Source organism: Bombina bombina, chromosome 4, assembly GCF_027579735.1.
Source record: "Bombina bombina isolate aBomBom1 chromosome 4, aBomBom1.pri, whole genome shotgun sequence".
Taxonomy (NCBI): Eukaryota; Metazoa; Chordata; class Amphibia; order Anura; family Bombinatoridae; genus Bombina; species Bombina bombina.
In genome coordinates this window covers 116,149,593-116,164,191 of record NC_069502.1, presented here as the reverse complement: position 1 = coordinate 116,164,191, position 14,599 = coordinate 116,149,593, and the positions used below count along the sequence as shown (strand labels likewise).

At 38.0% G+C, this 14,599-nt stretch overlaps 1 protein-coding gene across 1 annotated transcript in view; it reads right to left on the bottom strand.

The window, feature by feature from the left end:
• The window catches only part of MEP1A (meprin A subunit alpha), a 69,561-nt gene that overhangs the window by 42,996 nt on the left and 11,966 nt on the right, over positions 1-14,599 (bottom strand). The window contains exons 2-4 of the mRNA XM_053711140.1: positions 6,485-6,732; positions 980-1,004; positions 843-896 (exon numbers count right to left, since the gene is read on the bottom strand). Coding sequence (XP_053567115.1) covers positions 843-896; positions 980-1,004; positions 6,485-6,732 — 327 coding nt within the window. The remainder of the gene's footprint in view (positions 1-842; positions 897-979; positions 1,005-6,484; positions 6,733-14,599) is intronic.

Below are 14,599 nucleotides of genomic sequence, written 5' to 3'. Positions count from 1 at the left end.
GGGGGTAAGTTGCACAGCGATGGGCAGCAAAGTTAAATATATATGTATATGAATATACACATATATATTTATGTGTTAATATATCTATATACACATTTTAACACATAACTATATATGTACATATATATTTACAGGGAACACACTTCCCACAGACCGCTATGTAAAGGCACTTTTCAGTGCCATTTTATTTCTAACACCCCACACTCGCCTCTTCTAACCCCTAGAAACTGTTCCGTGCAGTATTTTTATATGGAAGAATAAAATTGGGGCACTTTTAGAAAATTACCCAGAGATGTGATCTCTGGTTAATTTTCTGCGTGCTAATTGCTACCGTGAGCTCAAGGTAGCAATAACCAGACATTACTTAATGGATGGCTATTTATCGCACGCCCCCCAAACAGCAAATTTTTCTGTTTGCGTGGGGCGCAATAAATAAGCGTTCCACTTGTAATCTAGCCCTTAATTCGTGACAAGTAATTTAATGCAGACTATACTTGTATATTGTGGGCTACACCTTTAATAGGTGGGGCTTAGTATCAGGTATACAGTGCAGCATACACAGCACCCATTATAGGGGCACATTATATCACATTTATACCTAATGTAAATTAATATATGCAGCAGCTGACAACTTCAATATGTGGACAGAAAAACAAGTCAATTAATTACATGGGGTTTTTTTCTAAACAAATAGACTGCAAATAATTATATATTGTAATATAAATAACATTCAGGTAGCCTGTTACAGAATACTGAAGGTTTCTCTTCTTTTAAAGAAGGTAGATTTACTAGGTGATAAATATCTCATATTAACACTACTATCTTGGGTATTAATAACTCACCAATATTTATTTGAGGGATGTCTTTTCTTAATTCCCCAGCATCTATGTCATTCTCTGTTTAAGAAAAGATAAATGAACCAATAATTACATGTAAAAGACACATTAACAAAATACATATTTTTAGTATGTGATCTTACCGTTACCTTCTTTATTGTGAGTGATCTAGAAGGCAATATAAAAATAATTATAGCTGTTAGCTTCAGGTTACATTACACATATAGCAAAAACTTTCTCCCTCATGTCTTACCGTAAAAGCTGTGACATTAATAAATAAAGCCACCAGGCACAGACGCCTGAGGAGATGATAGGTGACCATCACTGTTGCATGGAGAGGACAAAGTGACAAATCTTTCTTCAGAGAGCTGACATATATCACATGAACTTTGCACAATTTATCAGGTTTTTACTACTTTAGTTAGAGCAGGAATTATTATGATGAGTAAGAATTTTTGCACACTAGAAACACTGCAGCCATTAACTCCAGGTTATCAGATTTAATTGTTTTATTATTAACTTTAATTATACTACAGCAATTTGAATCTACCATAAACTCTGTTTAAATTTCCAGCCATTAGTGGCCTAGATTATGAGTGGAGCGTTATCGTTAGCGCAAAGAGTGTAAACGCTTAAATGACCGCATATTCGTTTGCACAAACTCATGGTAATTTACGATCCCCATATTTTCTATGGGTAGCGTTGAGCAGGTAATGTGCTCTAGTATTACAAGTTGAAAGTAAATGTGATTGCGCAAAAAGTAATCGCATTTGCGGCTCAAACTTTTCAGGCAACCTTTCAGTGTTTGGAGGAAACAGTTGCGCTAAACTACACTATTAACCCCCAAACCACCACCCTCCACATCACAAACTACCTCTTTACGCTATTAACCCCTAAACTCCCACAGCCCCCACATCCCAAACTACCTCTTTACACTATTAACTCCTCAACTGCCACACCCCCAGATTGCAAAGTAACCTACACTATTAACCCCTAAACTGTCACAGCCTCCACCACAAAGTAACCCACTAACATCTAAACCCCCTAACCTAACACCCTAAGTTAACCCAAATTAGACTTAGCTTACCTTTACCAAACAATAACCTAACTACCATTAAAAAAATTAAAACTTACCTGAAAAATTTAACAAAAAACTAACCTTACCTTTAAAAAAAAAAACTACCATTACTTTAAAAACTAATATTAGAAAAAATAAAAAACCTAACATTACAAAAAACAACAAATTACCAAAAACATCAAGAGTTATGCCTATTCTAAAACCCCACATTAAAAAAAAAACCTCCCCAAAATAAAATAAAATATTTTAACACTTAACCTTTTGTTGGGCATGTCATTGCCCCAAAGTGAATCAGCTCTTTTTCGTAAAAAAAGAAACACAGAATAATCTTCTAACATTAACCCCCCTGCCCCTCCCAAAAAAAATCTATCTAAAAAAAACTACTCTAAAATGTGCCCTGAAAAGGGCATTTGCTTGGCATTTAGCTCTTTTGCTGCCCATGAAAAAAAGTGAAAAAAAAGCATCTTAAAAATGGTACTCACCAAAGAAGAATCCGGGGAGCAGCACTCCATCTTCATCCCGGCAGTGGTCCATCTTCTTATCTGCATCACGGCAGCGGGATCTTCATCCATTTTCAGATCTTCCACACAGAGGTCCTCTTCATGCGGTCACCAGCTGTATACTGAATTTTGAATGTGAGGTACCCCTTTTATATAGGGGTACCCTTGCATTCCTATTGGCTAATTTTCATGTTCAAATTCAAATTAGCCAATAGAAAAAGCTTTCATTCTATTGGCTGACTTGGATTTGAACATAAATATCAGCCAATAGGAATGCAAGAGTACCCCTATATAAAAGGTGTACCTTGCATTCAAAATTCAATGTGCGGCTGGTGACCACATGAAGAGGTCCTCTGCGTTAAAGATCTGAAGATTGATGAAGACTGCCGCCACGATAAACATAAGATGATGGACCGCCAGCAGGAAGAAGATGGACCACCGCCATGATGAAGATGGAGCGCCACTGCCCGGATTCTTCTTTGGTGAGAACTATTTTCGGGGTTTAGTGTTATGTTTTTTTGTTGTTTTAGATTAGGGTTTTTTATTTATTTATTTATTTTAATGGACAGCAAAAGAACTAAATACCCAGCCAAATTCCCTATTCAGGGCACTTTTTAAAGTAGTTTTTTTTTGGGGGGGGTTAATGTTAGAAGGTAATAGTTTGTTTTTTTACAAAAAAAAAAAGCTGCTGATTCACTTTAGGGCAATGCCCTACAAAAGGCCCTTTAAAAGGCTATGGGCATGATTACATATGCAGCGTCGCCCGCAAAAGTCGGCGATGCCGGATTTTACGCAGTTTTGCTATCACATATACGGCGCCACATATATATGCGGTGCATATATTTCACCCGTCGCCCGCAATTTTTACTCCCGTAAGCTAACATAGAACCACATCGCAAATCGATATCACATATTCAGTGCAAGGACTTATGCGGCGAAAATGGAGAACTTTTACTCTATTTTCACCTCACCACACAAAGGCAGACGCAGCAAGCCTTCCGCTGAAAACTGTAACTCCCGTAATTCCCTGAACTAAACGCATGCACAATATATATTGCGGAGACGTCTTCTATCTTCATCCAGGACCAAGCCGATGCTGAACGGAGATGAGATGAGCGCAGAACAGAAGACCGGCGACCGCGGAGCCATCGAGCGTTGAGATCCTCTTCGTACGATCACCGCTGCACACTGAGGATTGAAAATTACATGCATTTAAATATGGGGTACCTTGCATTCTTATTGGCTGATTTGATTCTTCAAATTCAAATCAGCCATGGGAGTGATGGCGGATATAGGGGTTTTGACGTGTCGGCTTTATTTTTTGGAGGCGGGTTAGACTTTTACAGGAGATTTGATATTTATTTTTTTTTCTTAGGCGCCGGCAGTTTCTAAAGTGCCGTTAGTCACTGGCGACTCAAGAATTTTGTATTTACGCACATTTCTGGACATCACTAGTTTATCCAACTTACGGGACTTTATGAACTGCCGGCGGGGTTTATGTGATTCCCCGATGTGCAAAGTGAAATTACGGGTGGCGAGGGTTTCAGCAGAAGCCTGCACCAGATATGCAATCTCACCCTATATTTGTAGTTTAGTGTTTTTTGTAATGTTAGGTTGTTTTGTTTTTTTAAATAATGTTATTTTTTTATTTTTTGTAATGTTAGTTGTTGTTTTTTTTAAAGTAATGTTAGGTTTTTTTAAACTTTTGTAATGGAAGTTTTTTTTTATTTTTTTTAAAGGTGAGGTTAGCTTTTTATAATCTTTCAGGTAAGTTTTTATTTTTTTAAAGAAGGTTAGGTTTTTTTTTTGGTAAAGGTAAGGTTAGTCTATTTTGGGTTAACTTAGGGGGTGTTAGACTAGGGGGTTTAGATGTTGGTTACTTTGCAGTGGGGGCTGTGGTGATTTAGGGATTAATAGTGTAAAGAAGTAGTTTGCGATGTGGGGGGGTATCTGTTTAGGGGTTAATAGTGTAAAGAGGTTGTTTGTGATGTGTGGGTGGTGGTTTAGGGGTTAATAGTGGGAAGAGGAAGTTTAAGATGTGTGGGTGGCGATTTAGGAATTAATAGTGTAGAGGAGTAGTTTGTGATGTGGGGGGTGTCGGTTTAGGGGTTAATAGTGTAGTGGGGACTTTGTGGTGGGCTATGTGGTGGTTTAGGGGTTATTAGAGTAGGGGTCCTGTAATAACTTAATTTTTTGTGTAAGTGTTCACTAGAAACACTGACACTTACAGGTTTTCTTATAGCAGACAGAGTATGAGATTGCAAAAGAAAGTGTGTTGTGTAACAGATGGGGTTAACAATATTAGGCTTTTGGTAAGTTAACCTATCTGTACTTAATTTGTGCCAAATGTTAGTTTAGTAGACAGACACTGAAGTCTGCAGGAAACTAGGATGGCAGGTTCATAGATCAGATTCACACAGCAGTACAGTTCTGAGTTACACAGTATAATGGCAAAAGGTAGGCAAGTAAATCAAAGTCACTTTAGGGTATCAAGCAGTAGCATAGGTAATCATACGACCTGTTAGGATATTTCAGAAAGCAAGGGTCTGCAGAGATCAAGCGGTGCAGCGGTAGTTTGCGGCTTGCAGCGTGTAGCTCAGAGAAGAGTTTCGTTCTCCTGGCAGTAGCTGATGACGTCAGAGGTTAGCAGCCGATGTCCTCTGAAGACTGACTGGAGAGCTGAGACACAGGTTTGGAAAGAGAGCGGGAGTGCCGCTCTGAGATGCTGGGGGAAGCAGGAGGAGCCGGGATTGGCTCAGGTTTCACACACGCTATGGTGAGTGAATCAATTAATCCAGCGTAGAAGAGGGGCAAAGGTATGCCTTAAATAGGCATGTGTATAATTAAAGGGCCAGTGGAGCACAGGCAAAAGGAGATTCTGACAGGTCCTTTGATGATTCGGGTTAGCATGCGAGTATGGGTGTTTTGTTTCCACTTTTTTCTCTCCATTGAAGTCAATGGGAGAGTACGTTAACGCAACGCAATATTTTAAGTTGTCCTCTTTGCACGAGTCTGGTTAGCGATTAAGAGTTAACCATTTACTTTCAATTTGTAATACGAGCACTACCCGACTCTGGCATAGAGAAGAAGTCGATCGGAGATAGCGTGCGAGAGCGGTAATTACTGCTCCACTCGCAATCTAGCCCAAAACTTTATACTTATCAATAACTGTGTTTCAAAGCTAGAAAACTATTATCCCACACCACAGGCCAGGGAATTGCTATGGAGGGTTACTAGTGTCTAAAGCCCCAACTCTTCTGCAGTAGAGCCAAGAGCATCTTAGGGCTTTAAAAGAACACGCTCAATTATGTTAGGCTAAATTTCTATTTATTTGCACATACTTCCTTAACAGCAATTGTAATTGTAATTAACCTTCTATGTGACTACTCTCTCTAGGTTTTTTTACTTAGGCTATAATTTCCATCTGTATGTTGGATTATTTTACTACATTACTGATTGCTGCAATGGTTTTTATTTCCCATTCCCCCCCCCCCCCCCCTACCACTTACCTTATTTGCAGGAGCAAATTCAGACTTGTAGCTGAAGTGAATATTGCTTGCCACTGAAATGTTGTTAAACTTGCATTCTTCTGCAGTATTATCTTATCACCTCTGCTGTGGCCAATTAATAAATAAATAAATAAATGCTGATAATATATTGCAAAGTTGCTTTTATTATGTATAATTAAACATTTTGGCCTAGATAACAATTAAAGCGCAATCGCTACCATGAGAAGCACAAACGCGATTGTGAGGTTACAACATTTTTACTGCTAGAACCCAGTAAAAATCATGCATTTAAAAATGTTTGCAACCTCACGTGCACAAGCTCATGCTAACACTCCCTATACTTTTAATGATGAGCACAAAAATGAAAGGCACCCTCTTATTACAATCCCATGGCCCTGTCACCCTGCGGCACGTTGCCTATATCTTTGTTGCTAGGGTGTTTGTTTTTGCACATCATGTCATTTTTCGTAGGCGCGTTCTGTCATGTTGCATCTATTCTTTTGTCATTTTTTGGCTCAGGTCTTTCTCGCGTCTGATGCTATTTCATAACGCGACGGTTACCATTTTTTGCCCAGTGTTTGGATTGCGTTCCTGAGTGTGCTTTCTCTCTGTGAATTTTATTGTGTATGACCATTTTCCTTTGTTCCCAGACCATTTGTTCAGATTCTCCTGCTCTACTGTTCTTGCCTGCAAGATTCTTCCATCTGCGTGAAACTTGAGATTTGGATTACGATTTGACACTTCACTTGACTGCAAGTTGCCAATTCCTCCCTGTCCAGACCAAGCCTTTGGATTCTCCTGGGTTTCATCTAGGGAGTTGAGTCAGTGTTTATTGAGTCACGCTTGGTCCTTAGCTGGATAGACATTACCTTCATCTGGAGTGTAACAGGTTAATTCTAGTGATAATCACATTAACTAGAAATATTAATCAAGGTCAAAAGCTTTGGTAAAGTCACTGTGACTGCTCATACAATCAGTTGTCAATGCACTTTTTTGCAAAGGGAGCTATAGTTAGAGAGGCTCTCAAGCTTAAAATCTAAAGGAAATACATAGGGAAGTTGAGGGATAGGGAAACATAAGTAGTAGAGACATCTTTAGGTAAGTCGTACGCATCCTTGAACAGATATGGTTTTTAAGGAACACAACGTTTTTGAGACTAGAAGAAAGTCTGACTGAACGAGGCAAGGAGTTTCATATGATAGGTGTAGTTCTAGAAAAGTCTTGCAGTAGAGAGTGTGAGGAAGTAATAAGAGATTAAGAGAGAAGTAGGTCTTGGGCAGAGCGGAGGGGGTGGGTTTGGAAATATTTGCAGACAAGGGCAGAGATATAGGAGGGTGCAGTGTTGGTGAGGGCTTTGTATTCTTGAGGCTAAGGGAAGCCAGTGGAGGTGTTGGCTAAGAGGTGCAGCAGATGGAGAGCGATGCTTAAGAAAACTGAAGTGATGACAGGGTTGCCCACAGTAAGTGAGATTTGGGAAATGGGGAGATTGGTAGAGGGAGGAAATAAAAGGAATTCAGTTTTAGAGAGGTTCAGCTTTAGGTAGTGAGAAGCCATCTAGGATGAAATATTTATGATACTACACTAGAGCAATGGCACCACTCGGGCTTTCCCCTCAAATTAATAAGTAAGGACAAAAGTTCAATGATTAATCCCAAATTATACAGAGGGAATGGTGCTGGTGCATAAATAAATATTCAGAACACAAAAAAGGGATGGTGGACTTAGGAAGTGCACCAAAACCTAGAAAAGTATGCACATATAGCACCCTAGGCCCTGACAGGTGGGCAATGAAATTCCATACTAGTAAAATAGAACTTTTATTAATCTAAACTAAAATTGAGTAACATACAAAAATAATTAAAAACGACACTGAACACTAGTACTGAGTAATAATCAATAAGTAATGTAGGGGAGGTGGTAAAAATATAAGTTAATCAGGCCTTCGGGTACTGACAGTAAGTTAAACCCCCTCTATACACAAAATAACATAAAGTTGCTAAACCTGACATAGTAGTGGTGAAGATACTGGAACAGATTATAAGGGTTTATATAAGGTGTAAAGATCTCCTGTTATAGAATGCACAGAACTCATTAAGGCACCATTGTTCAACTTCAAGAACTTTTTATTAACTGAAGATAACACACCCATTTCACTGTTATACCTCATGCTTGTCCCTAGTGTTAGAATATATGAACTGCAGCAAATATAAACAGCAACAACTGGAACAAACCATTATGATATATTCATTACATCTCCCTTCTTAAAAATAAAAAAAAAAAAAAACAATATATGTTGGATATAAAGGAATATAAATGTAAAAAAAAAAAATAACAAGCACAAAAACAAACAAACAAAGCACACAGTTATGTAGTGTCATAGTCTTCCCAATACTTTGGCTTGATTCTCCGTCCATATCTTGAGAATCTACTGGGTGGTTCAACTTGTGCTGTTTCTGTTGTGCTAGGAAGAATCACATTGGAGCTGTGATCAGAGAGTTGTGCGGTTGGTGTTGTACTCAGTAATTGTCCCTCCTGTATGTCCACATGTGAAGCATCAGTTGAGCTTAGAGTCTCATTTATATAACTATGTGACATCCTTGGTGGTACATGAAGCACTGCATCTGGAATATTTGTAACTCCTGTATTCGTACCTCTGTTATGACGCAGATGTACTATGTTGCGCCGGTAATCTTTGCCATTCTCGGTGCGGATAATGTATGAGCGTGGTGCACTTGTTACTTTGGTTACCACTGCAGGTTTCCACCTTCCTTCTAAATTTTGCATCCTTACCCTATCGCCAAGCTCACAAGGTTTTAGAAATTTAGACCCACGATCATAGTACTGTTTCTGCCTGTTTTTTACTGTTTCCACTCGCTGTTTAACCATTGCAGGATTCTGTACTTTGGATGCAAGTTGTGTAGGTGTTGAAGGCAAAACTGATTTCAAACGTCTACTCATTAGTAATTGTGAAGGTGATGCAATTCCATCTATTGGGGTGTTACGGTAGTTTAGAATACACAGGTATGGATCTTGATTAGTTTGGGCTGCTTTTTCCAAAATGTTCTTTGCAATTTGTACATATTTTTCAGCTAAGCCATTTGACTGTGGGTAATGTGGGCTGGACAATGTGTGTTTGAAACCCCATTCTTTTGCAAAGTTTGCAAATTCTATTGAGGAGTACTGAGGACCATTATCTGATATTAACTCATCACATATGCCATGTCTTGCCAAGACAGATTTAATGACATTTATTACTGCACTAGACTTAGTGTCTCTTAGTTGAACTATTTCAAAGTAACGACTGTAGTAGTCTACCATTATAAGATAGTTGTTATGGTTCCATGTAAATAGGTCTGATGCAATTCTTTGCCAAGCTCTCTCTGGCTGTACTCTTGTTATCATTGGCTCCTTTTGGTTTGCTCTTTGATTTTCTTGACATGTTGCACAACTATTGACCATGTCTTCAATCGGTGAATTCATTCCAGGCCAATATAAGAGATCCCTAGCACGTCTTTTACACAAGGCTATTCCAAAATGCCCTATATGCAGTTTTCTTATTATTTCTTTCCTGAGCTCCGGGGGAACCACAATTCTCTCCCCTTTAAATACAATCCCATCAATTATTGACAGTTCTTTTCTTACATTCCAGTAAGGTTTTAAGTCAACATTCACTTTGGCTTTTGAGTTTGGCCATCCTTCCTGTATTATTGTAATCAAATTGGCCATAGTTGCATCCCTTTCTGTTGCTAGCTGTATTTCTTTAAGTTTCTCATCAGTAGCAGGTAATTGTGAAAGTACAGAGTGCACATGCTCTTCCAAGTCCCTTTCCTCTCTTTCGTCTTGTCCAGGCTTAAATGTCCTTGAAAGCATATCAGCTACTGGAATTCTATTGCCAGGTACATATACTACATGCATATCATATTTTTGTATTCTTAGGATCATTCTTTGCAGCCTTGGTGGAGCGGACACAAGTGGTTTTTCCATGATGCTCATAAGTGGTTTATGATCAGTCTCAACTGTGATTTTCTGCCCATAGATGTATTGATGAAACTTTTCACAACCAATTACAATGGCCAGCATTTCTTTTTCTATTTGGGCATAGTTGCGTTGCGTAGGAGTCATTGATCTGGAAGCATATGCAACAGGCCTGCCTTCCTGCATTAGGACTGCTCCTAAACCGAACTGAGAGGCATCAACCTGTATTGTTACCTCCTTCTTGGGGTCAAAATATTGTAATCCAGTTTCCGAGGAACGCACAATAAGACCTTTGACATCTTCAAAAACATTATTTATTGAGTCATTCCAGCTCCATAGTGCATCCTTTTGGAGTAGTTCTGACAGATAATTAAACATACCCAGAATGGTTTCTAATTCCTTCTTAGAGGTAGGAGGATCCAGATGTTGTATTGCTGCTATTTTCTCTGGGTCTGCTTTTAGCCCATCTTGTGACAGAATATGACCAAAATATTTAAATTGGGTAACACCGATTTGCATTTTACCTGGGTTTAACTTCATGTTTCTCTCTCGACACCGTTCCAATAGTGCACACAGATTTTGATCATGTTCTTTCCGTGTAGATCCATATACCAGAAGATCATCTATGATTACATCTACACCATGAAGGCCTTCAATGGTTTCATGTGCTTTTTTCTGAAATATTTCTTGTGCTGAGGCAATACCAAAGGGAACTCTAGTAAAGCGCCATCTTCCAAATGGTGAATTAAAAGTGGTGAGCCTGCTGCTCTGTTCATCTAATTTGAGCTGCCAATATCCTGACTGAGCATCTAATACACTGAAGAATTTTGCATGTGCTAACTTGTGTGTGATGTCATCTAGAGTTGGTAAACTGTAGTGTTCTCGCATGATTTCTCTGTTTAAATCTCTTGGATCAATGCATATTCTTAAAGCACCTGAGTTTTTCTTTTCTACTGCAACCATTGAACTCACCCACTCAGTGGGCTCATCTACTTTTTTCAGCACTCCTAAATTTACCATGCGATCCAGTTCCTCTTTGAGTTTGTCTTTTATGGCAATTGGAATCCTTCTTGGTGAATGAATTACTGGATGTGCATCTGGTTTTAGTTTAATGCTGCATTCACCAGGCAAACAACCTAGCCCTTGAAACACATCTGAAAATAGTTCCTCAACTTGTTGCTTAGATAAACCTTTGTTATACTGATCAACAGTCATGACTATTTTTATAAGATTTAGCTGTTTGCAGGCACTTAACCCTAAAACAGGCTTTGCTGGGGTGTCTATAACATAAAATTCCAAATTAAGTTTTTTGTTTTGTACCATGCATTGATATGAGCACTTTCCCAGTACATGCAGCCGGTGTCCTCCATAACCAACAAGTTTTGACAGACCAGACTTTTCAAGCTCACATATGTTTGCCAGCTTGTCATAATATGTGCTAGCAGGAATGCAATTTACTTGTGCACCTGTATCAATCTTGAATTTAATTGGTATGTTTTGTGTGCTCACAAGAATCTCAACATATACTTCATCTTGTTCTACATTTGTTTTATCCACCATAGCTAGAAATATTGTACTTTGATCAATGTCACTATCAGTTTCATTTTCATCTTGCTCCACTTGATTCACTGACTTCCTATACTTTATAGTGTTGTTTCTGCACACCCTGGCAAAATGGTTGTTTTTCTGACATTTGTAGCATATTTTTCCCTGTGCTGGACACTGTGTATTCTTAGTGTGTTTTGTACCACATTTAGTACAGCTTCTGTAAAGAGTTTGCTCTGCACAATCCTGCAGGTTATTTGCTTTTCTGCTATGAATCAGATTACTTTCACTTTTCCTTTGCACCATGTGTAAGACTTTTGTGTCACTATGAATTAACTGCATGTGAGTTCTAGATGTTTCATATGCTTTAGCTATTTTTACAGCAGAGTTTATGGTTAGATCCTCTTCTAGCAGTAATTTTTCCTGTACTTCTCATATCATCACAGTCCTGAAAGGCACAGTCTTTAGCTATGAGATGTAGCTGTGTGACCCACTCATCTATAGATTCTGTTTTACCCTGATGTCTTTCATAAAACACTTTTCTCTGTACAGTTATGTTTTCTTAGGATTACAGTATGCCTCAAATTTCTCAAATAACACATTGGGAACCTTTTTACCTTCAGCAGATATAGCTCCACTTGCACTCCATGATCTGCAAATATCTCTGCCTTTCTCTCCAATGCAAATGAGAAACTGTGCAGCCTTCTGCTCCTGTGTCCACTTGTCAGCATCAGGGCCAGCAAATAATAATTCCATGAGCTCTCTCCATCTTGTCCAGTGCTCACATACATTGCCTTTATCAAAGTCCATAGGAGGCACTTGCTGTCTGCTTGCAGCCATGACAATCAAACTGAAATAAATCTGTTTACTTCTGACACCATGTAAAGATCTCCTGTTATAGAATGCACAGAACTCATTAAGGCACCATTGTTCAACTTCAAGAACTTTTTATTAACTGAAGATAACACACCCATTTCACTGTTATACCTCATGCTTGTCCCTAGTGTTAGAATATATGAACTGCAACAAATATAAACAGCAACAACTGGAACAAACCATTATGATATATTCATTACATAAGGCATGGCATTCAGATTATTTGTTATGATCCAAATGCAGAAAAATGCAGTCACATGGGCATTCGGCTCTTTTTGGAACTTGATTTATTCTTGTGGAGGTGCAACACACTAAGATATGTGCAAATCCAGATCTTAGTGTGTTGCACTTTCAGAACAAAAAATCTAGCTCTGAGAAGAGCCGAATGCTGTGAGCTTCTTATGCATTTTGATTATAACGAATTATCCAAATGCCCATGCCTAGATTATATTTAAGATATAATAACTAAAACAAGATTATATATATATTATATATATATATCAATATGATTTTATGAGTAACTGTTCATGTCATACTAATATAATTAGATTCTATAAAGAGGTAAGAAACAATATAGATAAAGGTGAATCATGTTTGTCTTCATATTTATCTTGTGAATGCCTATATAGATCATCAACATGTTATACCTCTTAGAAGGATAAAAAAATGATGGGGCCAAATGAATAATTTAGCTAATAAACAAGGGAGGGCCAGATTAAACGATCTTGAGAGCTGCATATGGCCCCAGGGCTGGTACTTTGAGATCACTGGTCTTGATATTTTGTGAATACAGAGACATATATTATTTTCTCCATTAGGTGGCAGTAAGGGCCCGTGTGCGGGTCGACAAAGTGACTAATAGGAGTAGAAAAAATGTTCACTAGATCTATAATAAAAAAAATAGGTTACTGAACTCAGTGTTTACAAGTTGTATGCTGTTTATTGGTCACATCTAGAGGTGATAATGTTTTAGCATAATACAGGAGTGTAATAACATATAGTCAGAAGCTTTAGAGCTTTTGTTTACAATAGCCATTAGTCTCTATTGTTAATATGTGATGGCTGCTTTTAATTATTTTTTATTATCGGTTATTTGTAGAGCGCCAACAGATTCCGCAGCGCTAATGCCGAAGTTCAGTTATAGCAGATAAATGTTTGTACCTATCCATCACACAAAGTACTGACTCACTTATATCAGCGGTATTATTTTGTTATTTCTGCTATGTGAAGATTTCTCTTTTGTAATCTCAATGAAAAATAAATAAGAAAATAGAAGTCTATTGTTGCATTTTTTCATATGCGTCAGCTCAGCAGATGGCAATATAACATTCAATAGTTTTTTTTTTTTATTATTATTTTGCATTATGATTCACACCTACCTAAATTGATTCAATTAAAAGAAAGACAAAAAAAAAACACATTTAAAACTATACAGAGGCTAAGGTGCTTCTTATAGAAAAAAAGGGGGGGGGGAATCATTACCCATATTCAAAAAAATGTAAATAAGGAAAATGTCATAAAATAACTACAAGTTGTGGAAGTTGGAAAAAAATGCTATAAAATGTGTTTCCTGGTGATAGGGAAAAGCTAAATAATCTACATGTCAGAATACAGTCATAGCAAAGGAAATCTAATCAGAACTCATATTTTTACTTTCAATAAATCACTACATTAGATATGTAGTATTTTATTAAAATTAGAGGTTTATCTAGATTGTAGATTAAATAAAAAATAGTTTTTTTGTGTTTCAGACTCAACATATATTCTTTTAAAAAGGTTTTCAGTTTATTTCTGTTACAAAATTGTGTTTTGTTGTCATGGTATTCTTTGCTCAGGCCTACACTTTGGGGGGGGCAGTCTATGGGTTTGGAGGGGTCACACATGGCTGTTGAGGATTCATTCACTCTAAGGAATGTGGAAGGTAGTCATTAGGCACTGGAAGGCTGTACAGAGTAGGCCCTTGGGTGCAGGGGTATTTGTGTTTTCTTGGACAGTTATGAGTTACGCATGGTGCAGGGTGTGCAGGGATTAACATGAATAGTGTTGTCGAGCAGCGCTATGTGCTGTCCAGAGGCACAATACATGTTTCTCCCTGCATACCCTGCACCATGTGCAACTCATAACTGTCCAGGAAAACATAGCTGAGGTGGCAACCCTAACTAGAAGCAATTCTTGGAATTTTGGCTGGGAGTACAGAGCATTATGGGTGGTTAAAGTGATTGTAAACTTTACCTATTTGCTGCCTAGTATATAAAATTATTATTAATATCACGGGCACTT